At 35.9% G+C, this 24,991-nt stretch overlaps 2 protein-coding genes across 4 annotated transcripts in view; both read right to left on the bottom strand.

Annotated features, from left to right (window-relative positions):
* si:ch211-51h4.2 overlaps positions 1 to 13,917 on the bottom strand; it is a 98,481-nt gene extending 84,564 nt beyond the window's left edge. For 2 of the 3 annotated variants that reach the window (XM_043252237.1, XM_043252238.1), the window contains exons 1-5: positions 13,725 to 13,917; positions 10,336 to 10,377; positions 9,635 to 9,708; positions 8,923 to 8,991; positions 8,500 to 8,602 (exon numbers count right to left, since the gene is read on the bottom strand). In XM_043252237.1, the coding sequence (XP_043108172.1) occupies positions 8,500 to 8,602; positions 8,923 to 8,991; positions 9,635 to 9,708; positions 10,336 to 10,377; positions 13,725 to 13,842 (406 nt within the window). In that variant the 5' untranslated portion in view covers positions 13,843 to 13,917. Of the gene's footprint in view, positions 1 to 8,499; positions 8,603 to 8,922; positions 8,992 to 9,634; positions 9,709 to 10,335; positions 10,378 to 11,129; positions 11,269 to 13,724 lie in introns of those variants that run through there. The other variant, XM_043252239.1, reaches the window with a different exon arrangement.
* A 1,001-nt stretch (positions 13,918 to 14,918) lies between these two features.
* Positions 14,919 to 24,991, bottom strand: part of LOC122354637 (inactive N-acetylated-alpha-linked acidic dipeptidase-like protein 2) — a 192,444-nt gene continuing 182,371 nt past the window's right edge. The window contains 1 exon segment of the mRNA XM_043252897.1: positions 14,919 to 18,821. Coding sequence (XP_043108832.1) covers positions 18,635 to 18,821 — 187 coding nt within the window. The 3' untranslated portion in view covers positions 14,919 to 18,634.

Genomic DNA, 24,991 nt, shown 5'->3' with positions numbered 1-24,991 from the left:
CATCTGCTTGCAGAAAGGGACGGCCAAGTAATTAGGATCGAGAGCTGCTAGAGCTCAACACCTGTCAGAGATACGTTGCGGCTGTGTGTGTGTGTGTGTGAGAAAGAGAGATCAGCACAGAAACATCATTATGCTGGAGGTGAATTTAGGAGGGTGAATGCGCATCACAACAACAGTTTCCACTGCCGCCAGCTCGGTCAGATGTCCACCTACTGTTAGATAACAATTAGAGACGCGCAGCACTCGGTCAGCCTCCAGACAAACACCTTAATATGCCATTTCTCAAAGCAACTGTGCACCATGAAATCAAAACTGGAGTTTTATGGCTGTTAACTATGAGGCCATTTATATGCTAGACAATCCTAAAAGTTCACAAAACAAACTTTGAAGAGATGCAGAGGCCCCAAAGAGCATTTGAGGAGTTTAAAGTCAACATTTGCCTTCATGTCATTTCACAACTATGTGACTGGAAGCCAGCAATATTGGTTCTTATGTGACGCATGACTTAATGCCAACACCAAACCACCAATTAGGTTTGACTTAATGCCAACACTGTTTATATACCAATTAGGTTTGATTAACTTGTCACCATATTTCATTTGGGAAATGTTGTATAGGAGTTGATCAGTGATTTGAGTGATGACCTAAATTTCATTTATTTCATTCCGTTAAAGGTGAATGAATAACACATACCTTTTAACAATGATGTCTTTTGATGGTGATGTTTTTTAAAATGTAAAATAATTGATATGGTATTGTGCAGAAGTCGTCCACTGATTGTGGAACTATTGCAAAATGTATAAAATTTATATTATATACATATTTTTTTCTTGATATTTTTGTTTTCAAATTTAGTACACAGTAAAGAATATATTTTTTCTGGGCTATTGTATTATTTGTAGCCTTTGACATTCAAGAAAAACGAACCAAAATCCATTTCTGATTCTTCACTAGCAAATATCCTTCCCTTGTCTGATAAAAAGCCACCACACAAGGGAAACCATAAGGACCATTTTAAATTATTTTTCTTACAAAAATGCACTTTTTCAAAGCACATGGCTACTTTCGAATGGCTGTCAGTGGAGAAAGACACTTTTTGTGACCAGATGGTGTCGATACAGTGTCTACCAGCATGCACAAACTGGGTAATGACGTAAAATAGTCTTTTGGCTATAAAAAGACAAGAACAAAGCCTTCGATATGTTCCAATGTCCTGTTTCAATTGGAAATATTTCAACACAGAAAAGAAAATTTGTCAAACCATTTCAAAGTTTTCTCAGACAGGCATCTAGCATCCAAATGTCCCACCCAGCATCTTTTTACTGTCCACCAATCAAATCTGAAATGTAATTATGTTTTCAGTTTTCAGGTATACAAGCTGCAAGTTCTTCACACAAATCCAAAGTCCAAAAGACTGAATCAATCCTGCTGTAAACTTGGAGCAAGACCTAACAATATATCCCTTCTCAAAAACCTACTCGTACAAGATGGAATGAGTAGCATGCAAGTCACACCAAAAAGAAATATGAATATTTCAAAACAGTTGTCATCATGTCTATCCCTGAAAATGTAGGATGACAGCAAGTCTTGAGGGAAAGACTGTGATAGGAAGAGTGAGTGAAAGAGTGGGAGAGAGAAAAGTTTGTCTGGCTAAAAAAAAAAAAAAAAAAAAAGGAAAGCTTTGTAACTTGATAGACTTCATATCAGAGTTGTTGATGCTTTCTGTGGAATATAACACTGTGTGACAAATCTTACAGATCATCAACAAAGCTCTCCTTGTCTAGGTGGCTTTTCCATAAAGAGATTCTTAGAGAAAGCTTTTCTAAGAAGTCCAGTGGTCAAGACCATATGACCATTTCTGTAAAATGCATTAAAGCAGACACCTTAACAGTTCAAATGAACAGAGCATGTGGCTGCTGATGAAAAAGTGCTGCAATTTAAAAACAGAAATGTTTTAGGTTGTTTTTGTATGTTTTATTTAAAAATCTTGCAAATATATAGATTTCATTCTAAAGTTATAATTGTAATGTGTTTTATAAAACCAAAATGCTAACTATTTAAATAGATTTTTTTGATATGATGTATATAATCCAGTCACATATTTTGTATGTAAAAAAAAAAAAAAAAAAACAAACAAAAAAACACATTTTTTTTATTTTAAATAATTAAAGAGAGTTTTAACAAACTAAACTTTAAAGATAATGACTATCATAACACTCTTATGCTCACAAGACTATTGTCTTGTATTCAGACAAAACAAAATGGCATGAAGACATTATTGCGATATTTTATATTAATCAGCAAAGTCACTGAGAATATGCTGTGAATATTAACTATATGACCCAGCTCTATGGTGTACTAATTATCTGATACGTAGATGAAAATGAGAGACCAGTGGGAGTACTTAAACAAATTAGCACAGCATTTTGCTTTTGGTCTGTTTGTCAGCACACAAGAGCAGCCAGACCTTGTGTCTTTAGTCTTCGCTGAGAACTCCGTGACAAATTGTTGAGCCATTTAGGCATACAGGGCAGGGTCAATGCATTAATAAAGGCAATTCATGACAACAATAACAGCCAAAAGGTAACCATGTACATATTTTGTATGAAGATAAAAAGCCCCAAATTATTTTGCAGACTGTTATGGATGAGAAAAAGCAATGCTCACAAAGCAGCCAGCATAACAATGACACCTTAATGGTGGTGTGCCAGTCAATAAGAAACATATATATACATACATACATACATACATATATACATACACACATATACATACATATATATATATACATACATATATATATACACACATATATATATATATACACACATACATATATATATACACATACATACACATATACACACATATATATATATATATATATATATATATATATATATATATATATATATATATATATATATATATATATATATATATATATATACACACACATACATATATATACACACACATACATATATATATATATATATAAACATATATATACACACACATATATACACACACATACATATATATACACACACATACATATATATACACACACAATATATATATATATATATATTAGACATAACATAACATCAATTACTTGAATCTTCTGCAGTAAATGGATGCCTTTAGAATGAGTGTCTAAAGTCAATTTTTTATGAATTATGAACAAATATTAGCCAGAAATGATGGTTTAATATCTATTAATATCTTAATGGTGTATTTGTTTTTACAAACATGCAGAATTATTGTGATTATTATTACTGTGATTATTATTACTGTGATTATTATTATTATTATTATTATTATTATTATTATAATCAGCTGTTTGGTCTCTCATTCTGACGGCTCCCAGGATCAACTGGTGGTATATTTTCATTTGATAATATTACTTGCAGGTACAGTACAAAAATACATACTAGCATTCCGATTTCGTGTTGTGGAATTCTAAGGGGATATTTCTCATGCTTTCATGAGTCTTATCACCTCATTCATGCTTCTGAAGATTAATCAAATTTGCAAAAATGAAAGCCAGTTGCACAGCTGATCACGCCAAACAAACCCTGCATGTCTGGCAGGGCACACAGAAAATTGCCTGAAATGTTGCTGTTAAATTTCCTCCATGATGAATGCATATCGGCTCTCTATCGTGTTTTCTGGAACACGCAGTCTCATATTCAGCACTAAGCAGATAGTGGTGTGGAATCATTTACAGTGCATTTCTATGCTCAGAGACATCTATCTTTTTAATGGGCTTCTTATCAAACGCCAGCGAGCCAACCGTGCAGCCCAAGCATGAAAGCCTAATTGAATCATAGAATGCTAGGGCATTGCAAAACCTATCTGATGACACTGTCAACCTGGCATATAAATTAAGCAGGGCTCTAGGAGAAAATAGTGCTCCGCACGCCCAGCCTGCAGTAATAAAGCAAATCTTTAGCATTAATGCTTTATTTAAAAGTGCATTAACACAGATAGGTTATTAATTTCAAGCATTTTATGAGTATAATAGCACGGATGACCATGAAAGGCACCTTGATCGTGTGGTAAAAGAATATACCACTGGGCTCAGTGTGGGCCTACGAGGGATTTGCTGGGATATGAGCAAGTCTTTCTAAAAAGTTAAAAAAAAAAAAAAATAAACTTTCCAGACCTTACCAGTATCTTGCAATCTAACACCATATGACAGTAGCAAAGAAAAGTACAGTTTTCTACTTTGTTCAATTCAAGGTTAGAGGTTTTTAATGTAATTAATTGAGAAATTTTCAAGCAATTTCAAAATTGCTAATTTGTATTATAATGACCATATAAAAATCATATGTCTGATGAAATTTCAGCCCTGCATCAAATAGATCAATTATAAAGTATATTAAAATAGAAAACCAATACTAGAAACACACTACATTTAAATTCATTTGTCAATTCACCTTTTAGTGCTTAACCAGGTTTAATTTTTCTCCTGTATTTATGATATGGAGCATAAGAGACTCCATAAAAATATGTATAAACAATACAGAGAGTTTTGAATGGCGGTGTATATCAAATGATTATCAGTAGTAGTAGTAGTAGTAGTAGTAGTATAAATTTACAAGACAAGTTGCACTTTGTTCAATTCAACAAATAATACTTTTCACAGAACTTTGAAAAAAATTATATATATATATATAATGATGCACAGGTTAAACATGCACGATTATTGACATGGCAATGGAATTTATTTTGTAAATACCAGATTATCATGTTAATGACTTGTATTTCTGTCACATGGACAAATCTAACTGAATGGGCCATCTGTGTTTTATTGTTTGCATTTATCATCATTTTTCCTGCTGAACAAACCTGTGACCCACCAGTGAAGAAGCATGCTAAGTTCAGACTTAAAGAAATAAAGAGGCAAAGTGGTTCTGTTGATTCAGCTGTCTGCATTTTAAATAAAGTGCACAACAAACTGGCAAAGTCTGGCTGACTTGCGTAAAATGCTTATCTTTCCTAAAAGATTTCCTTGATGGAACGCTGACTGCCTTATATTTGAAGTCATTCATTAAGCATTGTGAGAAATATTCCAAGCAACCAATTCATTTTAAATGATATTCCTCCAGTTAATTTCGCACACTGCTTCAAACTCTATTTAACTGCTGATTTGAAAGCGGTTCAGCACAAACAAATGAAGCGCTATAATCGAGGTCTGCCTCTCTTCAAAGAAAACCACAAGTAGTCTAAAGGGAATTTTCATCACCTCGAAGCAAGCGGCTGTTTGGAGGATATCACAGACAAAGCGTTTAACTACGAGTTAACAGTGCGAAAAGATGGAAAGGAATATTGCAGTATGCAAAGTCAAACTTTTCCCACAAAGAATGCATTGTAATTTCTAATTTCACAGGAGTGCAAATGAATAATGGGTATGCAGTAAGGCCATTATCTGCACGGCACCCATTCGCTGCATAGTATAGGCGATGCTTAGCTGCGTTTCAAACCATAGGCCACATTAATGAATTATAAGTGAACAAAGTTCTCTGTAAATTGTTTGTAAAAAAAAATACTCTCACATGCAGTTGCATTCAATTTCATGCAATCATTTAATGAAGAATGGCTTTATTCACTCTGCTTATTTTTAAAAAATGAGGCACAGTGCTACGGTGTTCTTAAATGTCATTGAAATTGAGTTTGATGTATAATATGAGAGTCACATATTTATAGAGCACATATTGTGACAATATTAATCGCCAGCTGAAGAAGGAGGCCATCAAACAGAACTAATTCATTGTGGTGAACATAAAGAATTGATTCAAATTGATGTAGGACGTTGATGTGTTGTCCTGCAAGTCGGATTTAAGATCAATTACCGGACAAAGAGCGGATGATGAAAGCTAACATGTGATGAATTTAAAAGCATCATGTTTGAAGGAAACCAGGCACTGCTCATCACCAGCAGAATACCATCCCAGATGTAAAGTGCGCTGGTAACAGCCTCATGCCGTGGGGCTGGGAGACCGGTCAGGGAAAGAAAAGCTCAGTGCATCGAAATATTGAGATAACATTTATGAACTGACAAAAATTACTAACTACTTTCATGTTGTGGTTAAGGTGTATTGTTTGTAGAATTTACTTAACACTGAGAACACACGTGCACACACTTTAACATGGATCTACACTCAACATATGACACTTGATCGAATATAAGAATTCATTTAAATTACTGGATAACTTTAATACCACTATCTCACAACCCCATTATGATCAAATAAGTAATGGGGTTGTGATTGCTCTCAATGGCCCCGGCCCTATGAATAACAGGAGAGCACAGGGCATATGTGATATTAAAAAAAAAAATCATGTATATGGGTAATATAACAAAGATTATTTCCACAAGTAATAGTTTTATCTTTATTCAGTGTATCGGAATTGAGTTGTTAAGCCTGACAACCACAATATCACACTATTAGTTAATAGTTATAAAAAAAAAGGTGCTAACTTCCCTGTGTCTGCTCACAGTGTTGTTCAAAAGAGTTATTGACGTCCTTTTCTGTTACTGATGTCACATAAGAATCGGTTTAGATTTGTGTAACAGGGGTTACTGAGGTACAAAAATACGATTAATACAAAATTAAGAATTACCTTTAAAAAAATAAAATCATTAACAGCAAAGACTTTTTTCTGATTGTATTATTCATATACCAAGTATATTTTCAAAGAAGGCCATGACATTATAGGTGGTGTAAAATAGAAAGCATTTTGCTTAATCATGTTTTTTGTTATAATTTATGTACATTTGAGCCTTATGTTACATCCTCTATCATGATTGTTATTTTGTGTTTGCGTGAGCCTCTATATATTGGTGTATACTTCTGTTCTTGTGATGAGCTTTGATTCTTCCTGTGGCTGCATTATGGTGGTTGACAGTATGTTAAAGGTACAAAGCAGATTTTAACAGCAGTGCGTGTTGTTGAATTTACTGGTTTTACCATCAAATGTTCTTGTTTGTAAATTACAGTTTTATACTGTAAAATTGACCAGTTTGGGCAGTAATTGTGTTTGCAATTTTATCTATTTAATTTTTTTTTCAAAATGATTGAGTGTTTTACGGTGTACTTCAGTATGTGGGTCAGTGACTTGGAGACGAGCCCTTCAATTAGTGTGTCTGTGTCAGACGGCTGTGATTCCCATTGACGTTCACAGGAAGGCTTCTTTTCTCGCCCATCATCCCTGCTGACAGTGCGGCCCCCTCTTTCCCTCATTCATCTTCATTAGCTGTCTATTCCCTCCATCTCACGTCAAAAATACTTAACGTTTCTGTTGCGTGGGCCGAGATGAGCCCTGATTAGTTAGCGCTAATACTGACGCATTTCAACGCAGCCTCTGTGTTCCTCCCCGTTCCGGCTCTGTTAACAGTCCCTGTAGTCCTTTTAACAAAGAAACAATACAGCTGCCATCTGTTTCCTGCTATACTTCCTACTGTTTTACGTGGCCCACCACCTCCTGCATAACCAGTTAAACAGCGGGGAAAACAGCAAGAATGAAGGCAAATACAAATATGTTTACTTTAAATGAGTGCCAGCGCCAAATTTACCACTGGGCCCTGGCCTCTAAACAACAATGGTAAAGTAATACTTACAGAGACGGGAAATCACAGAGACATAAATCAAAGCATCAAGTCTTCATTAAAAACTTTAAGCCTATCAAAATACGAGTATACCATATAATATTTCTTAAAGATATAATCAACCGGTAAAACAGTATTGGATTTATTTACTGTCATACAAGCCTGTAGGTCCGTTCCATTTTCTCATGAAAAATTATAGCTGCCTTGTTTAACCATCTATTTACAATTATGCTCATTTTCTCATCGCATTTAGTAACCTTATTCTCAAAATGATCCGCCAGCTCTTTGTATCCCTTGTAAGTTCACCCAAGACATTTAGTTTAAAAATGACATTTTATGACAAATTATGATAGCGGTTAGGCTCAGCAGACATTTTTTACAATATAATTCACATCAAAACACTGGCTTTGAAAATCATATCTCTTGCGGATAATAAGTATTCTAAAGACTTCGCAGGATATTAGATCCTAAAATATTCTTCTCATTTCAACTCTGAAAATGAAAAGAATATCAAAGCCCTATGAACGAGCAAAGCATGCAAATATTCGTTAGAAACTTTTCAGCCAATAATCTTCTTTAAACATTTGTTTGATTGGCATATTTAGGGGAAAAAAAGTGCAGAAAATGAAAACAAACAATAAACGCATAGGCTCGGATGCTTCATTCCCGAACACAACGGAATTGCGCTTCATGAAAATACACGGACTTCCCTACAGCTACTGGATTGAGTAGATTTAGTGTATGCTGATAGGATTACGATCATTTCCGTGTGAGGATTTGTCACAAAGCAATGCACAGCTCACCGACTGTACTGCTCTTGATATTTATTCAACACCACCAGTGGAGCGCTATGACATATAACTTGTTCTAATGCGTCATACCTGCCTCTTCCACTTCCTCCCCATCTTCTTCCTCTTCCGCATTATGTGTCGGTGGTTCTGCAGAACCAACTTCTTCCATTAAGATCCTCTCCGTTTCTGCAGTCTGGCACCAGAATACAATATCTTCATCAACAATTAACTGATTTGACATTATCATTCTATTACTAAACTAGTTATTGTGCATCTGCCTCATTTGTGAATGCAATTACACAGTTTTCGGGCTTTTGTTCAGCGGTTGGGAGAGATTTTTGGAGGTCTCTAATGGTCACTGCATTTATTTTTCATTAGTGATTAAAATACAATCATATTTAAAAATATCATTACGATTCAAAATAGCAGTTGTCTACGTTAATATATTTAATTATTACCTGTGATGGAAAAATAAAATGTTACTGTATGACAGTTTTTTGTTTTTTTTCTTACCTTCAGTGCTTGAAGTTGGGCTAAACGGCATCGTTGAAGCAAATCTACAAACAGGTAAATGAGCAGAGCCTAAAAGAGAATGAATCAACATTTATCTTAAACGCATTATTGCAGAGAATATTTTATAATTGTGCAAAAAATCCAGAAAGTATGTTAGTTTGAAAACATGGCAGTTTGTAGACCATCAAGGTGAGGGTTTTTATATATATATATAAATCAAAATATCCTGTGGAGTTTGCATTTGTCAAAGCATATTTTGTTGTTAAAATAAAACTGCTACCTAATTTTTTGTGCTGCAGTAGAACAAAAGTTCTAAAAGAGGAATGGAATTTTGAAAAGAATCAAAGACAGCAGCATAAGTAAGTTTTTCAAAGCCGCAAGATTCAGACATTTTTTTACAATAAGTCTTTCTTAAATGTCAAACAAGACAAATGTCAGTCGCAATGTCATGTTATTATCAAAACGCAAGATCTGCTTTAGAACTGCAGATACTGTGAAGTCAAAATCAACTCCATCAAATGTCAGAAAATGGTTGAATAAAAGGAGGAAGATGAAAAAATGAATAGTAAAAAGAAGCCACCTCGTAATTATCAAAAGACGTAGCGGTTTTGAAAAACCATGTCAGTTTTGAGATGTTAAAGTTGTTTGAAATGGAGCTAAGAATCCAAAACTATGTCAGAATAAATACAACAATGAGGAAAAAATGTCTTACCTGCACTAAAAAACCTACAATGAAGGATATCAAGAAAGGCACCAGACCTGCCTGAGCGATAGTTACAGGCAGTCCTACAAAAAACCCAAACAAAAACACCTTATTTGATGAATATGCCATGACAGCATCTGCTATGTTCTGAATACATCTGTATGGTCTTATATTAAAGCAAACATATTCAGCCACTCATATCAGATATTATCTCTAGACTGAATAATTTGATGGTAGTAATTTTATTATGGCTAGAAGAACACTTTAAAATGATTTAACTCAGATAGGAGGAAATGAAAAGAGAAATGTCTTTTTTAACAACTATTAAATCTCACTGAAAACAGAACAGTTAAATTCAATGCACCATGTAATTGCAGTGTCTTATAAATATATATGTGTGACTGTTCAGACCATAAAGCCTGGGTATATCATTAACAAAACAGAATATAGTCTTGCTGAAAACCCATTGAGAAATTATGTTTAACTTCATTTTGCCTGCTAATGTTCTCGTGCGTGGATTTTATTCCTTCCTTTTCCATTCCAATAGTTAATTAAAGAAAATAAAATCTTCTGCAGTCTTTTCTTAACTGCTGTGGATCAGTGAGCATCTGTCTTATACGCTGTGCAAAAAATAACAAAGGACTAAATGAGATAAATCAGCATAATGCTATTTGGTATATTTTTTAATTGCACACTAAGATTTGACTTACCCAGGATCCCGGTTCCCAGTATTGTAGCAATTGTTAAAAAATCTGTGGAGAGACAACATGTGTTCGAATGTTTAATATAACAGAAAAGAAAGAATGAATGTATTCATAATACACATCATCTCTGGTAACAGCAAAGCTGAACACATAACCATAAATGATACCTCTTAATCTAAGTTGACCACAAAACTATAAATAAAAACGACAGTTCATAAGCAAAAAATTACATTTATAAAAATACTATTATTCATTTGATTTGATATTTTCTGACAACAAAACTGCAGTATATACAGCAATATTGTAAAATATTATTGCATTATAAAATAAACCTTTTCTATTTTATTCAGCATCAGTTCTCCAGCCATCATTTATTATTATTATCAGTGTTAGAAAACAGTATAGCGCTACTTATTATATTTGTGGAAAAAAAAAAAAATGACACCTTTATTTTAGGATTCCCTGATACAAAATGCAAAATTATTTTGTAACAAATGGCTTTACTGTCACTTTAGATCCATTTACAGTAGCGTTTTATTTTAATGTGGATGCTGTTAGCTGATATTTTGGTTCAGGATATGTTTTAAATGAACAATAAAAATAATATTTCTCAAAATTCGTCAATAATGCCAAAATAGGTTAAATGAAGCAGAGAACAGTCCACTCTTATTCTGTCCGAAAGCATAATCAAACTATCCCAACGAACACACAAGAGAAAGAGGGATATTAATACTCATATTCTGCACGGGCCCAACGATCAGTATAAAAACTTCCTCCCTATCAAACCAACACAATGTCACCTTGTCTTATCACAGCTCAACTCTTTCAGCTGTAACCCGAGGTGGCAGTCGAGATTTACATGTGTGCCGGTAAGGATTGAAGAGCAGCTGTACAGTGTAATGAGAGAAGTAGAAAAAAACGTGCTGCATGGAAGAGAAAAAGAGAGAGCGGGAAAAAAAAAAAAAAAATCTAAGCATAAACACGTCTCCTCTGGCCTAATTACAAAAATTACGCCACGGCTCTTTGATGCATATTAATAAGATGCTTCTGATTAGCCTCTCACAGAGAAATAACAGCGGCAGTCACGAATGAGAAGCCAGACTGAAAAGTTCAAATTGACTTTGCTGACACTACAGATAGCATTTGATTTTCCAATTACAGTGTAAATGTTTGGGCAGGATTAGTTACAGATGCACGAATATCATCGAGGGAATAAACACTTATTGTTAAAATGGAAAAATGATCCTTGAAGGCCTTTTATCTGCCTCAAAGTACAACAAACCAGGTATTCTCGTTGGCGAGGAGTGATATTAGCATGTCTAAAAATAACAGGCAAAAAAAAAAAACAAAAAACAACTTTTGTTATCTGTAAAAGCAGCATGGCCCGTATCATCAGGCCCCCTAAATGAACTCTCAGCTCGGAGATACGAGTTTGCGTAATAATATGACACGCCAGGAAATGAAATTTGAGAGATGAAAGGGGTTCGTCGACGCCGTAAGCTAGCAAATAACAGAAAGTACAAGTCTCTGTAAAGCTGGTAAATGGGCAGATTTGATTAATTGACAGAATGCCTGAAATACTGTATACAATCTTCGCAGGCAGAATTATGGGGCAGCTATTTGCGGATTTAAATTACGCCCACGCTAAGAGTCAAGATGATGGATGGCAATAAGTAAGTACAGAAGTAGCAAAAGTAACTATGATGGCATTTTAATGACACCGATATCAGTCGCTCTGGCAACCAGCCAAGTCAAGAAACATCCTCGCGCAGCCGTTCAATCTCGACGTCGTACGAGTTTCGCTGCGGAACGCTCTTTCCTGTAGGTCTCTCATATTAGGTCTGATTAATGGACGGTTGTTGAATTTTTATGTACTTGCGCTATAAACCTCATTTCTGGAAATCACAATGCAGACAGTAATTGTGTTATCGCCTTGCTAAAATCCACTTAGGGATATAAAACGGGAGGAAAAATTGAAGACACAATGAAAACGATGCCCGATGCTGTATAAACAACAGGAGCTGTCAAGTACGCGCATGCTTCTGCTTGATGGCGGGATCGAGCGACGAGTCGAAGCGGTTCTTACGCATAAAATAGGCCTAAAAGGTTTACGCAGCTGTCACATAATGCAGCTACTCTGCCAATAACAACATCTGCAGGCTTTCTACTAAAACAATACAACGGCACGTGCAGCAGTAACCAGACACATAAAGCAGGGCTGCTTTCTATTATTGCCGTTTAAAGGAATAGTTGATTTGCGCTGAACCCAAGGGGAGATGTTTAGCGGAATATTAACTCTCCTTATTTATTTCAATGACATTAAACGGATAGCAAGCGCCGAGCCCTGACGATTACAATCAACGTGCAACGCAGCTTTCGGAAGTTCCCGATTTAGTAAGTTAACTTCAGATGCTTTGGAAGTTGGATATCTCACGGAAACATTTTAGTATATCCTCACTATTAACTAGCCGTTTATTGGCACGCTTTAACATATCGGCTGTTTATTTGTAGACCCACTTATAAAGCACATATTTTGCACGACTACTCCTCCTACCGTAAACCTGTATTCAACGACTACCTTATTGGTAAACTACATTACTAATGAGCATTACTTATTTGTAAGACTATTAATAAGCAGCAGGTTATGGAGGCAAAAAGTCATAGTTAATTTTCTTGTATAACATGCTCACTAATCCATAAAACCTTACTGTGAAAGATGTATTCTTTTAAAACCAACTCGGACGTGACAGTGCAGGAAATTATTCGTTAACGAACAGAACTGATCCGGTTCTTGAGTTCAACTCACTGACTCACTGATCCGTTTACGGCCGTTCCTCCTGAACCGTACCGTTCTGTGGAAGAAATCAACTCGCACGGGTTTGGAAGAACACGAGGGTGAGTGAACGACTACAGGGTGGTCATTTCGGATGAACCACGCTCTTAAATTCTATTTTAAATGCCTCGGCATGAATCTAATCGGACGCTGGCCGACATTTTAAGCAAGCCTGTAACGAACTTCAGGAAACGGTTAACTTTCAACTCACGCTTCGACAATAAACCAAGCCGCGACGAGTGAAAATATAATTTCAAAACCGGAAAATGTCAAATAACTCAAGTCAAGCAGAAACAAGCAGAAATAATAATAATAATTAAAAAAAACATGCTTCTCCCATGCATGCGTGCGCGTGAAGCGCACGTGAACGGAGCCGAATGACGTCATGGTGGTGCATCTCTGAACTGGACGTGAAGGCGGCAAATCAGGAGAGATATACAGATGTAACGTGCTCTGTACGTTATGCAATATGGTGTTAAACGTTCAATTCAACGATATAGTGCGGGGTGGGTATCGCAGACCTCTGCGTTGCTATCACGCATCGATCTCCCCTGATACTCACAGCACTGCAGATAAATAAAGCTCTGTTTCCAGGGTCTATCCTGGTTTTTCCTTGCGCTTTTGAAAGACACTGGTGTCTCAGTGTTTTCTGAGATCTCCTCTGCAGCTGTCGCCATCATTGCATTTATATATCCCGTCTCCCGCGTACATCCCTACCGGTGGCGCGTGATGCCGCGCGTGCGCGTCGAGCTGCGAGTGCGCGCGGCGCGTAACGCCACAGCTGCCACCGATACTGCAATTAGAAGGGAAAATGAGAATATGAGAAAGAAGCAAACATATCCAGGAATTCTTTTTAAGCGGATTTGCTTTGACATACCGCTAAACAGAACATCACATCGAGGCGTCCGTAATGATTGTCTGTCAAAAAGCATATAATGCAGTTTCTGTGGAATGACTAACAAAAATGGATTAATTGAAAAAGCTATTGAATAAATATATACTCAATATTAATATAAATATATATATATATATATATATATATATATATATATATATATATATATATATATATATATATATATATATATATATATATATATATATATATATATTTATTTATATTGTTTAATAAGTTAGTACTATAACGTTAAACTACAATTTTAATGTGAAAATCCAAGTAAAATGACATTTTCTTGATAATAAAATGTTATTCCCTCCCCATACACTTATTAGAGAACGAGGTAGCCTTTTTCCTTTTTGTGTTTACGACCGCGATGATTAAAAAGACATCTATAACAACAGATTTGAATCACTCCCTCTGGGATTGTCAGATAACAAAAGTGATCATCACACGTGCTTGGAAACAAACATAAAAGAAAGAGTGGGAAGAAATACAACTTTCACACACAAAAAAAGGGTCATTTAAATGGATGAAAGCCAACGTGTCAAAACAGATATATTCAAACTGATTTCATCATTAAGCTCATTAAGGCAATTTTTGTTCAGAGACATATTCCCAGGAGAAAACAAATGAACTCTTGAGGATAATTTGATTACTTGAGCCTAAACGCTGGTGAACACAACGTAGGTGTTTGAGTGGACTAGAGTGCCGGGTGTATTATTATATTAACGCTGGTCATTAGGATCACTTGTAACGCATGTATACTTGGCAGAAAAAGGCAGAACATCATTATATGGATTGTGAAACAGTGAGTCTTTTTAGTGAGAAATGAAATGAGATTGATGATCCAACAGATGTTATTCCAGCACTGGTATTTATTGCCTTAGTATCAGTTTATGTTCAGTGGCATACAAATTAAGCAGAAAGAGAGGAAAAAAAAACATGCATCTGAAATCCTCTTTACCCTTATTACAGTTTAGTGCATTTTGAATATCACATTATATCGCTTTCTCCAACACACCGTGAATTAAATAAAACCTTCCACCCATTTAAACAGCGACGGTGTCCACATTGTCCGTCCATTAGGTGTTTTCTGACCCATGTGGCTCCACGAGACATCCAACTAAAGACAACACAATTATATTTAATGCCCCACTGGCTATAAAAAAAGTCTGGATTCCACCTCTGGACAAAACATAAAAGTCATTTAGTGTAGGACATTTAATGCACTAAAATGTCATTTAGCACGTGTCACCAAACACACATTTGTATGAATTATGTTCTCGAGTGTTGCTCTTCACGCCGGGTGTTCTCAAGCTTTGACATCCCATATACAAGAGTGATTTAACATGCACCGCATTGACCACAATACTTACTATAACGTGATGCCACGGGGGAAAAATACTGGAAAAAAAGTGTTCACAGATCTACTCTACATGTGTATTCAGTACATGGCTTTCTGAAATACTCGATTCTGACTGGTCAATCGGGGCATTTATCGGTTTACATATTTTGCAGCTGCAACTCTCTGATATTAGACTGCTCCTTCGAGTAAAGGTGAAATGTTTCACGGATGAAATCCAGTCTTTTTAATGGGATTTTTGTGAGGGGTCGAAAAGGTTCCCTGCTTAAATTCCCTAACAAGCGCAACTCCGCCATCTTGTCTCAGTTGCTAACTGTAGTGACAAAACTTAACATCGGTATTGTTAAAAATAAACATATCAGTTAATTTATTTGGTGAGTATCCCCAAATGAACAAGATAAGTCAGATAGTTGCTTTTGCAAAATAGTCCTCTTATGCTTTGTGTGGTTTACTCAATGGAAAGCTCGTCACTAGGACGGTACTAATATGTGCTTTTAAAGTACTAAAATGTACTTATATGCACCATTCAGGGGTAAATAAAGTCAGCTTTTGTAATTGAGGGCACCATCCCAGTAACAGCTTTGCATCTTGTACGCGTTTGCTCGAATGCAGTCAGTTTTCTGTTGTTACACTGAGAAACAATAACGTGTGCAATTTCACTGCCCCACCATTTATTCTAACCACGGGAATGAATAGCCTACCATTCTAAATCTAAACTCGTGTCTAACTTCTTTATCCTAATCTAAATAAAAAAACACTTCATGCATCTTGCAGCTGCGGCGATTTCACGTAATATAAAATTCATACAAATGTTAAACAATACAAATGACCGCAATGCACAACATTACCGAACGTGAAAATTCTCTTGGGTCAAAAAAAAAAAAAAAAAAAAAAAAACGTAAATAAAAAGCCAGATTAAATTAAACGTATTTACATAAATCTCTAGAAAATGAAATAAATAAATAGAATAGCACACGTACAAACACACAGTCAGGTAGACAGCTTAACAGTTCGTTTTAGTGCAATGCAAATGAGCTGGACTCTTCTGGCTTGTTTAGCGTAGCAAACCAGCAGTAGACGGGTCCACAGCATTTCTCTGTGTGCAAACGCAGTGTCTGTTTCATAGGTTTATCATAATTATCAAGGAAACGCTGACTCTGGAAAAAATGACGCACAGTTTTAAATGGCTGCTCTCTAAAAAAGATGTGTTTCAGGGGGTTACTAAACGGATAAGAAACGATAAGAAAACAGCAAAAATAATTTAGTCAACTTTACAGTCCTTTCAAATGATTACTTGACAAATGAAACATTATAAATAAAAACAAGCACAGAACAAGATATTTTGGTAAACGTTTGGTATCGAAAGATCTGAGTGCAAATCGCTGCTCTAAAAGCGTGTGTGACTCATTGGAAGGCACGTCAATAAATTAAAGCTGGGTCAAACTAGATTCCCTGAATCTCGTGTTTCTAATGGAGATGTTTTTCATACTTATAGGAACCGTTCGCAAAAAAAAAAAAAAAGAAAATGTTCTGAAAACGTACTCACCCTCGGGATGTCGAGGAGGTTGTTTTATCATCGGATCGTTTGTAGAAAATGCTGGCCAGTGGATGTTCTGCGGTGAATGGGTGCAAACCAGCTGAAGAAAACATCCCAATAATCCACACAGCTACTGTACATCAGTTAATCTCTGCGTGTTTGATATAGACATTGTTTTAGCACATTTTTATTCCCAGATCATTGCTTTTGGCTAAAATATAAGAGTTGTTTTCACCCGTGATACACTCTCATCTTTATTTCTTACAAAAACGCAGCTTTTCACTTCACCAGATGTTAAATGATTGACTGGAGTCATGCGGATCACTTGTGGATTATCGTGATCTTTTGATCAGCTGTTCGGACTCTCGTTCTGACGGCACCCATTCGCCGATCCGCCGGCGAACAAGCGATGCAATGCAACATTTCCCCAGACGTATTCCCGATAAAGAAACTCATCTACATCTTGGATGGCCTGAGGGTGAGTAGATTTTTCAGCACATTTTCATTTTCGGGTGAACTACTACTGTAAAAGTCAAGCATCTAAAGTAAACGGGAAGGTATTAGTCGCTCTCAAAAACCTTGATTCCCCCAAAATAGTTACCGGAGGAAAAAACGACTTTAGTGCAAATGCTGGAACAAATACACTGGCCGCCGGAATATAAAAGACGTTAACGTGACATTACTGTGACACTATCCATATTGACATCATTCACCTGCACTGTTTGTGTAGCTTATATATTTGCCATCCCGGCTTCTCATTGGTGGAATGTCACCCAATCAAACTGCAAACTCAATTCAGCCCTCCTAAAGACTTGCCTCTGTTCACCTTGAATTTATGAACTATAAACTAAAACACTAACCCTGATCTATGACTACTTTCATGTACAAAACTATTAGTACTTTACAAACCGTATCACTACTGTATTGCCTAAATGTTTTTTCTAGTATAAGAACAAGCATTGCCCTGAATTCTTGTTTTGTTGACTCAAGCTCTCTTAGTTCAACTTTAATTGGTTCACAAAGCACAAACACTTTTGCAACAAATATTTCGTTCCGTTCCTATTTTTCTACAGATTGTGAAGCAAACACCCCTGAGAGACTGTCACAGTAGCACACGCTACTTGTTCTTTCAGCTTTCGTTTTTTAATTCAGACACTATCAGTGTTAGTATGTTTTGCATTATGAAGTCTGACTTCATTATGATTTTGAGTCGCGGCATTTCTCCTTTTTCAAAGGTCGTCGCTAGTCTTAGTGGACTTGGTGGACTAGTCTTAGCATTGTTAACCAAATAAAATATATCCTAAAATCGTTTTAAAACGCGTTTCAAACATCAAGTTGAACCTGTTTTGAGTCCTGACCACCAATCGACTGGAAATATAAATGATAAACCTGCTGGTGTTTTCCCCCAGAACAAAGTCTCGACCCTGCGAGCTCCCTGACACTTTTCTCATTAATGTTTCTAGATCCATTTGTGAACATCGTTAGAGGAACAAAAACAATAACTTAGTATTGCCCTGAAGAAATTCCTCAAGTGAACCTCGGGTTAATAGTGCACTTAATAATGATACCCTCTATTTGTCAAAGGGTCTTCAGATCCCTTTGAGACCTTGGTGTCGACCAGAAGATTTGTGTCATATTCTGACGCCGTGAGGTGCGGTCTCTTTCCAGATGTCATTGCGGGATATCGTTTTCATTCTCAAACAGGTCGAGTCCGCTTTCTACTAGTTTGTCCGCTGAACTGATGGCGTTGGTTACCAGAGTCAGGGATCGGTTGACGCTGTTGTGCCAGGGGACCTCCAGGGCGTCCTTCAGGATAGAGAAGCTTGGAGTTTGTCTGCTCAGGCAATAGAGAATGTTCCTGTGTGAGAGAGAAACCAAAGAGAGTGGGGTCTTCACATGGAACACTGAGTTATAATTAATGAGAGAGAGAGAGAAAAAAAAAACCTATTGTGAATGATAAAAAAAGAAATAACACATTCAAATGAAAGTAAAAATACAAAATTATACATTCAAATAATAATATCAATGACCGTCATAAAAGTACTAATATTTATAAATAGCAAAAAAAAACATTAATAAATACAATTATTAATAAATAAATGTCAATAAAGTAAAATACTAAGAATACAATTATTTAAAATCAATAGCAATTTTTTAATAAAGCAACATTAATTGTAAATTCATTTACATTTTTGTATTAAAAATATAAAGACATTAATAGTAATAATAAAATACCATTGGTAATACGGATTAAATGAATTCAAATAATAACAATTTACAAATTAACAGTTAAATCAACATTAATATTATTTCTAAATAAATAGAAATAAGCATTATTATTGCGTTTAAATTAACAATCAAGTAACAATCAAAATAAACACCAAAACAGCTTCTACATTTAAGCACATCCGATAAAAATCATTTACATTCTAAGAATTATTTACTCTGTAAACTGTACCAGAACATAATAAAAATGTAATTATCACAATCTTTATAAACTCCAGTTTGAGGAATTTTTGGAGACAGTCTAGATGGCTGCCAATGCTAGTGTACTCTATCTGTGCTTTGAGGTTAAAATAATCTATATTTAGGATATGCCGCATGTCTTTCATCATGCATTTAGTTCGCATGACTGTCCAAGGAGGTGCTACATTAAGAAGAAATACGTAACGACTCGTATGTTGTCGTGTACCATACCTACGTTCAGTTATAACACAGAGCATAAATACAAAACAAAATCAATACCAGCATATTTTTAAAGCAACCTTGGAAAACCTTGGAGCAACCACAGAGAAATCAACCAAACTCCTGCATGACAATATTAACAGACTTTGGACCATTTTCTTCACGGTTCAGGGTCACGCATTGATTTCTGTTTTTGGAGCATTTTAACCAGCTTCACACACCTGACCGTAATAAACGAGGCAATTCTTTATCTGTTAACAGGTCAAGTAAAGTTATTGAGAATGAGCCTGTGACCTTCAAACTTTATAATGAACTTGCTAACCGGATGGTAGAAATCACATGAGAACAGCGCTTGTTCTCCTATCACCAAGCCAGAGATACATTTAAAGCTGGAATAAGCGTGTCAGCTTACCGTTTGTTAGCGTTTGTACAGAATTAGGAATCTTTAAAAGCGAAGTATACAGTGAAAGACCTCAGAGCATTTTATCAGTGTGATTTATTTGAAGTGAAAGACTGAAATGTCCACATCTCAAACACTCACTTTTCATTCCCAAAGGAAATGGTTATCCTTTTTTTTTTTTTTTTTTTTTTTGCTCGGCCTGTGAGTCATATAAACCAGAAAGTAGCGCCTCGTCATTCTTTAAGAAACATTGCGGGTTCAATACGAGTTAAGCTCAACTGACAGCGTTTGTTGAATGTTGATTACCAAAGGACATTTTGACTCTCTCCTCGCTTTTCTGTTTTCTTTTTCTTCGTTTTTTTTTTTCTTTCTTGCTTGGTTTCTCTGTCTATCTAAGCTTATTTATATATATTTTCCTCGTGTTTTTGTTAAAAGCACATACTGTACTCCATTATACTGCAAGAAATGCAGTGCAGTTATATATACTTATGAAATAAAAGGTCATTTAAGTGTGCAAGGAGCATACATTGTATAGATACAGGTGAAGAATAATGTACTAAAAGCTTCCAGAGTTGTTTATATGCGTGCGTACTGTAAATATTTATCATGCAAAAACACAATATATATTTAGAAAATATTTGCATGCATATGTATTTATTTACATTGAGATAGATACACACACAGACACACACAAACGTTTATTTTGGATGTGATAGATCACAATTAATTGCTGTCCACCGCTAATAAGCACAGATGTACTCAAATCCAACTTTACAAAAAAAAAAAAAAAAAAACTCTAAATGCATTTATTATTATGTAAACTTCAGTTCAAGTGGTATGGAAGGAAACTCATACAGTCAAATGATGACTGACCTCTTTAAGTATATTCTTTTAATCTGTATTATTTCCATAAAAATATTGCTATTTCCACATACATGCTAAAGGATGAAAGCACTTTGAACAGACATTAAAGTTACCGGGTTTGCCAAAAGCACAAGTTCCACAATCCAGAACTTTAGACGCAACATAAGACCAGTTAAACTACTGATCCACAATGACAAGTAGTGCAGGCTGTTTCTTTTCCAAGGTTTGTCCCTTTTTTTACAATTTCGGTCATTTTTACACCAACTGTTGCTCGAGGTCTTCTTATATAACCCTCCGTGAAATCTTAGAGATATCGATCTGGGCTTTCTGGTAACACCATATACTTTGTTTTTAATGGAGAAAGAGTTTTCCTGCACAGCACCTTCATACCGAGTTCAGCGCAGACAGCGGAGTACCCTGCGTGGGTCCAGATACTATCTGGTCCTTATCTACTGAATATTGGCGTTTGTTTTATCTGCAGGAGCAAACCCTCCAGAGTGTCTGTGAGTGCTACTGAGGTCAAACTCTTACCTGGAGCCTGGCCCTTTTTTTTTTTTATTTGACAATCGTGTTCAATAATAAGACGACAAAAAGTTGATAAAAAACCAACCTGGCGTTTTTGTAACGATTCATTTACTCTTAAGAGATTTCAAACCCTGATTTCATGACGAAAATGTACGCATGGGAAATTTTCTGCATGATTTGCATCATGTATTTTTCTTTTGCGCACAAAACAAATATTCTCGTATTCTCATAAAATTACGATTGAACCCCTGATGTCACATAGATCACTTTACTGATCTCGTTGTTATGTTCCTGGACCTTGTGTTGATTACATTGCTGTCTATATAGGAGGGTTAGAGAGCTCTCAGATTCCATCAAAAATATTTAATTTGAGTTCTGAAAATGAACAGAGGTCTTACGGCTTTGGAACAACATGAGGGTGAGTAATTAATTACATCATTTTTATTTAATTATCACTTTAAAATAAAGCACCATCTGCATTACACCAAAAGCTACCTGATAGTATGAAGTATGTGTGACATAAAAACGCAATCGTAAGCATTCACTTTAGCTTCTTTTTTGATCTGTCGTCTTTAAGCGGTTTCATTGCGAGTCATGTTTTTCACTGGATTCGAAAGCGTCCGAAATCGTCCAAATCGAAAGCAAAACATGGAGTTGTAATCATAGCTGTGTGCAAAAACAATTACAAGCAATCGTCGTTTTACACCTTTACTGTTAATTTCAGTTGAAATCTACTTATTGTTAGGCATTTTGCATCTCAAAAAAGCTCCCACAGGCACGTTTTCGTCATGAAATCGACTTGCACCATCAAGTTCTAAAAAAAGTTCAGTAAAAAAAAAAAAACTGATAACCTGTGTGCTACAATCCTGAAAGCATATGATAGCTTTATTTGAGCAAACTACTAAAATTTAAGTTGTAGCCTTCAAATATTAATTCACAAGTTCACAATTATAATTAAATTAAATAAAAGGTTTTGCGACTCCCCAGACAGTATGCCAACATCTGTTGTTCCAGACCCAAAGTTGGATTAATTACATCTGTATTTATTAGTGGTGGGCAGCGATAAATTCAATTCGATTAATCCAAAATAAAAGTTTTGTGCATATTTCATAAAATGTACAAAATACTCAAGGCATCATATGGCATGACACAGACAAAGCATTTGAGTGTTACGTAAGAGGAGAAGATTTTTTTTAGTGAATAATAACTATAATTTTAATCATATGGTTTCAGAAGACGGGGAATATAGTCACATGGGTCACTTTTATGATACTTTGACAGTGTTTTTTTTGTTATTGATAGCCCTGAAGTCATCATTCACTCATTATATGAGTGCTGCTAAACATTTCCTTGTGTGCTCCACAAAAAAATAAATAAGTCATAAGGTTTGCAGTGACATGAGAATATGTATATGTCAACAAAATTGTAATTTTGGGTGGATCCGGTCTTGCCTAACATAGTAAAAAGCGAAACAACTTTTTCCAGTCCACATTTCGATCGGTTTAAACTGATTAATAAACAGAGAGACAAGTGTATAAAACACAGGGGGTGAAAGAGTGAAGATCAGTGAGAGGGTGTTAATTCTCACAGGCCAGAACCCAAAGAGAGATAATGAGCAGGTACCCTGACGAGTCTCCCCGCACTTCACCCGTTTGCTTCCTCTTCTGTTAATTTAATAAAAACCACTCCAGGACACGCTGATTGCAGCTGATTACAATTGCATGTCGCTTTTGATAATAACAGGGCCCTTTTTCAGTCCAGATTAGCAAAACCAACTGACGGCGACGGCGGCATTGACAGGAAAGTCAAAGCAGAAATGCAGCACCCAGGCTGTATCACGGACCTTGAGGATCGATGGAAGATCAAACAAGCATTCACCCAAACACAAAAAGGAGAAATAATCGGAACGTCTATTATGGATCGCCGGCCACTCCATTATGGATCAAGCTGCAAAGTTGCAATCAACAACAGAGGCACATCAGTAAATCCCCGTTGAATCAAATCACTTTTATTGTAACATCACCAACAGCACGTGCGCCATGGTGGAGTGAATTCTGAGAAGGACACAGCCGAAGATCAGCATTTTATTCTGTTGAGCTGAGGAGTGAATCACAGCCGACTGAGGGATTTACTCCTATTCCCTCCAAGATGATCTCTGTGTGTGTGTGTGTGTGTGTGTTTGTGTGTACCTGCAATAGTGTTTCACCACATAATTCTGGCCAAAGTATGTGGTTTTGAGATCTAGATCTCCTCCACCGAGGTCGCAGGAAACCATTAACTCTGTAATGCAGGCCTGCTTTGTGCTTGACCCTTTGTTCACTCCTCTTTGCATTTTCAAGCACCTAATCATGGCCGACGAAACAACCAGGAACATTGGCATTACACACTTGCATATATAAATATTCTTGACTTATTGACCCGCATTGTTGAATCACGCAATCTCAGTGTTGCTCTCTGTGACCACAGAAGCTGATGACATCAGCACAATGGCTAAATGATGGTTACTCCAGTCCATCGACCCACAAATCCCCCTTAGGGGTATCATGGGACTATATAGGCTAATAAATTCCCATAGACCTCTACTATAATCTTGCGCTAATTATGGTCTTTTGCAATGAACAACTAATAATCTTTACGATCATTCATTTTTTATGAACCTGGAGGTAATTCTTTATAAACTGCATCTGTATCACACGAATATAAAATAAAGAGCCAATACAGCTTTTCTGCAAATGCAATATAATTGTCACGCTACCCAATGTGTGTTTGTACACACTGGTTTAATATTACAGCACTTCTGAGAGGAAGGAGGCAATTTTATTTTACTTCTGTAATTATTTACTGGTTAAATTAACGTTTTATTTTCAAAACGTGGCATTTTCAAAATTTTAAAGAAATGTGAATCCATGTGAAAACAACAAGCAGGTTCCTTTTGGGATAGTTCATCCAAACAGCTTTTGTTTAAGCCATTAGAGCTATTTCATTATATTATTCTTGATTATTCTTAATTCTAAAATTAGCTGTCACAGATAGCAGATTATGAGGGGCATCAGTATATCAAACTGTATTTAAAAGTACGCCAAATCCATCCATTTCATTACGAATCTCAACATGAGCGTGCATATCCCGTGAGAAGTGGAAATATAGTCTTAACAGCTCATTTTTGGGTCCTGAATGCAAACACCTTAAATCAAGGTGCTCAAAATGAAGGCATATAAAAAAATGTAACTTCATATTACGTTTTGCATTCTACAAAATGCTTGGAGTCTTTAAATAATGATCACACTCCTAGATTGCAAAGACACAAACCTCTTGGTAAACCTGTGTAAGGAAAAAGTAGGATAGTGAGCCTTTTGAAAAAAAAAAAGTTTTTGAGCAACATTTGCTACTTTTTAAGTCATTTGAGAAAAAGTTTGCAGGTTCTGCACTCTCTTATCTGTTCTCACAAGAAACTTTTTACAGCTTTCACTCGCCCCAAACACTCAATAATTAATACCGCTCTGTTGTCAGGTATATCAAAGTTTTAACCAAACGTTTCACCTATTTTCCCTTCC

Source organism: Puntigrus tetrazona, chromosome 11 (genome assembly GCF_018831695.1).
Source record: "Puntigrus tetrazona isolate hp1 chromosome 11, ASM1883169v1, whole genome shotgun sequence".
NCBI classification, from domain to species: domain Eukaryota; kingdom Metazoa; phylum Chordata; class Actinopteri; order Cypriniformes; family Cyprinidae; genus Puntigrus; species Puntigrus tetrazona.
Note: the sequence above shows the minus strand (reverse complement) of the source record. Positions and strands in the feature narration are given on the sequence as shown.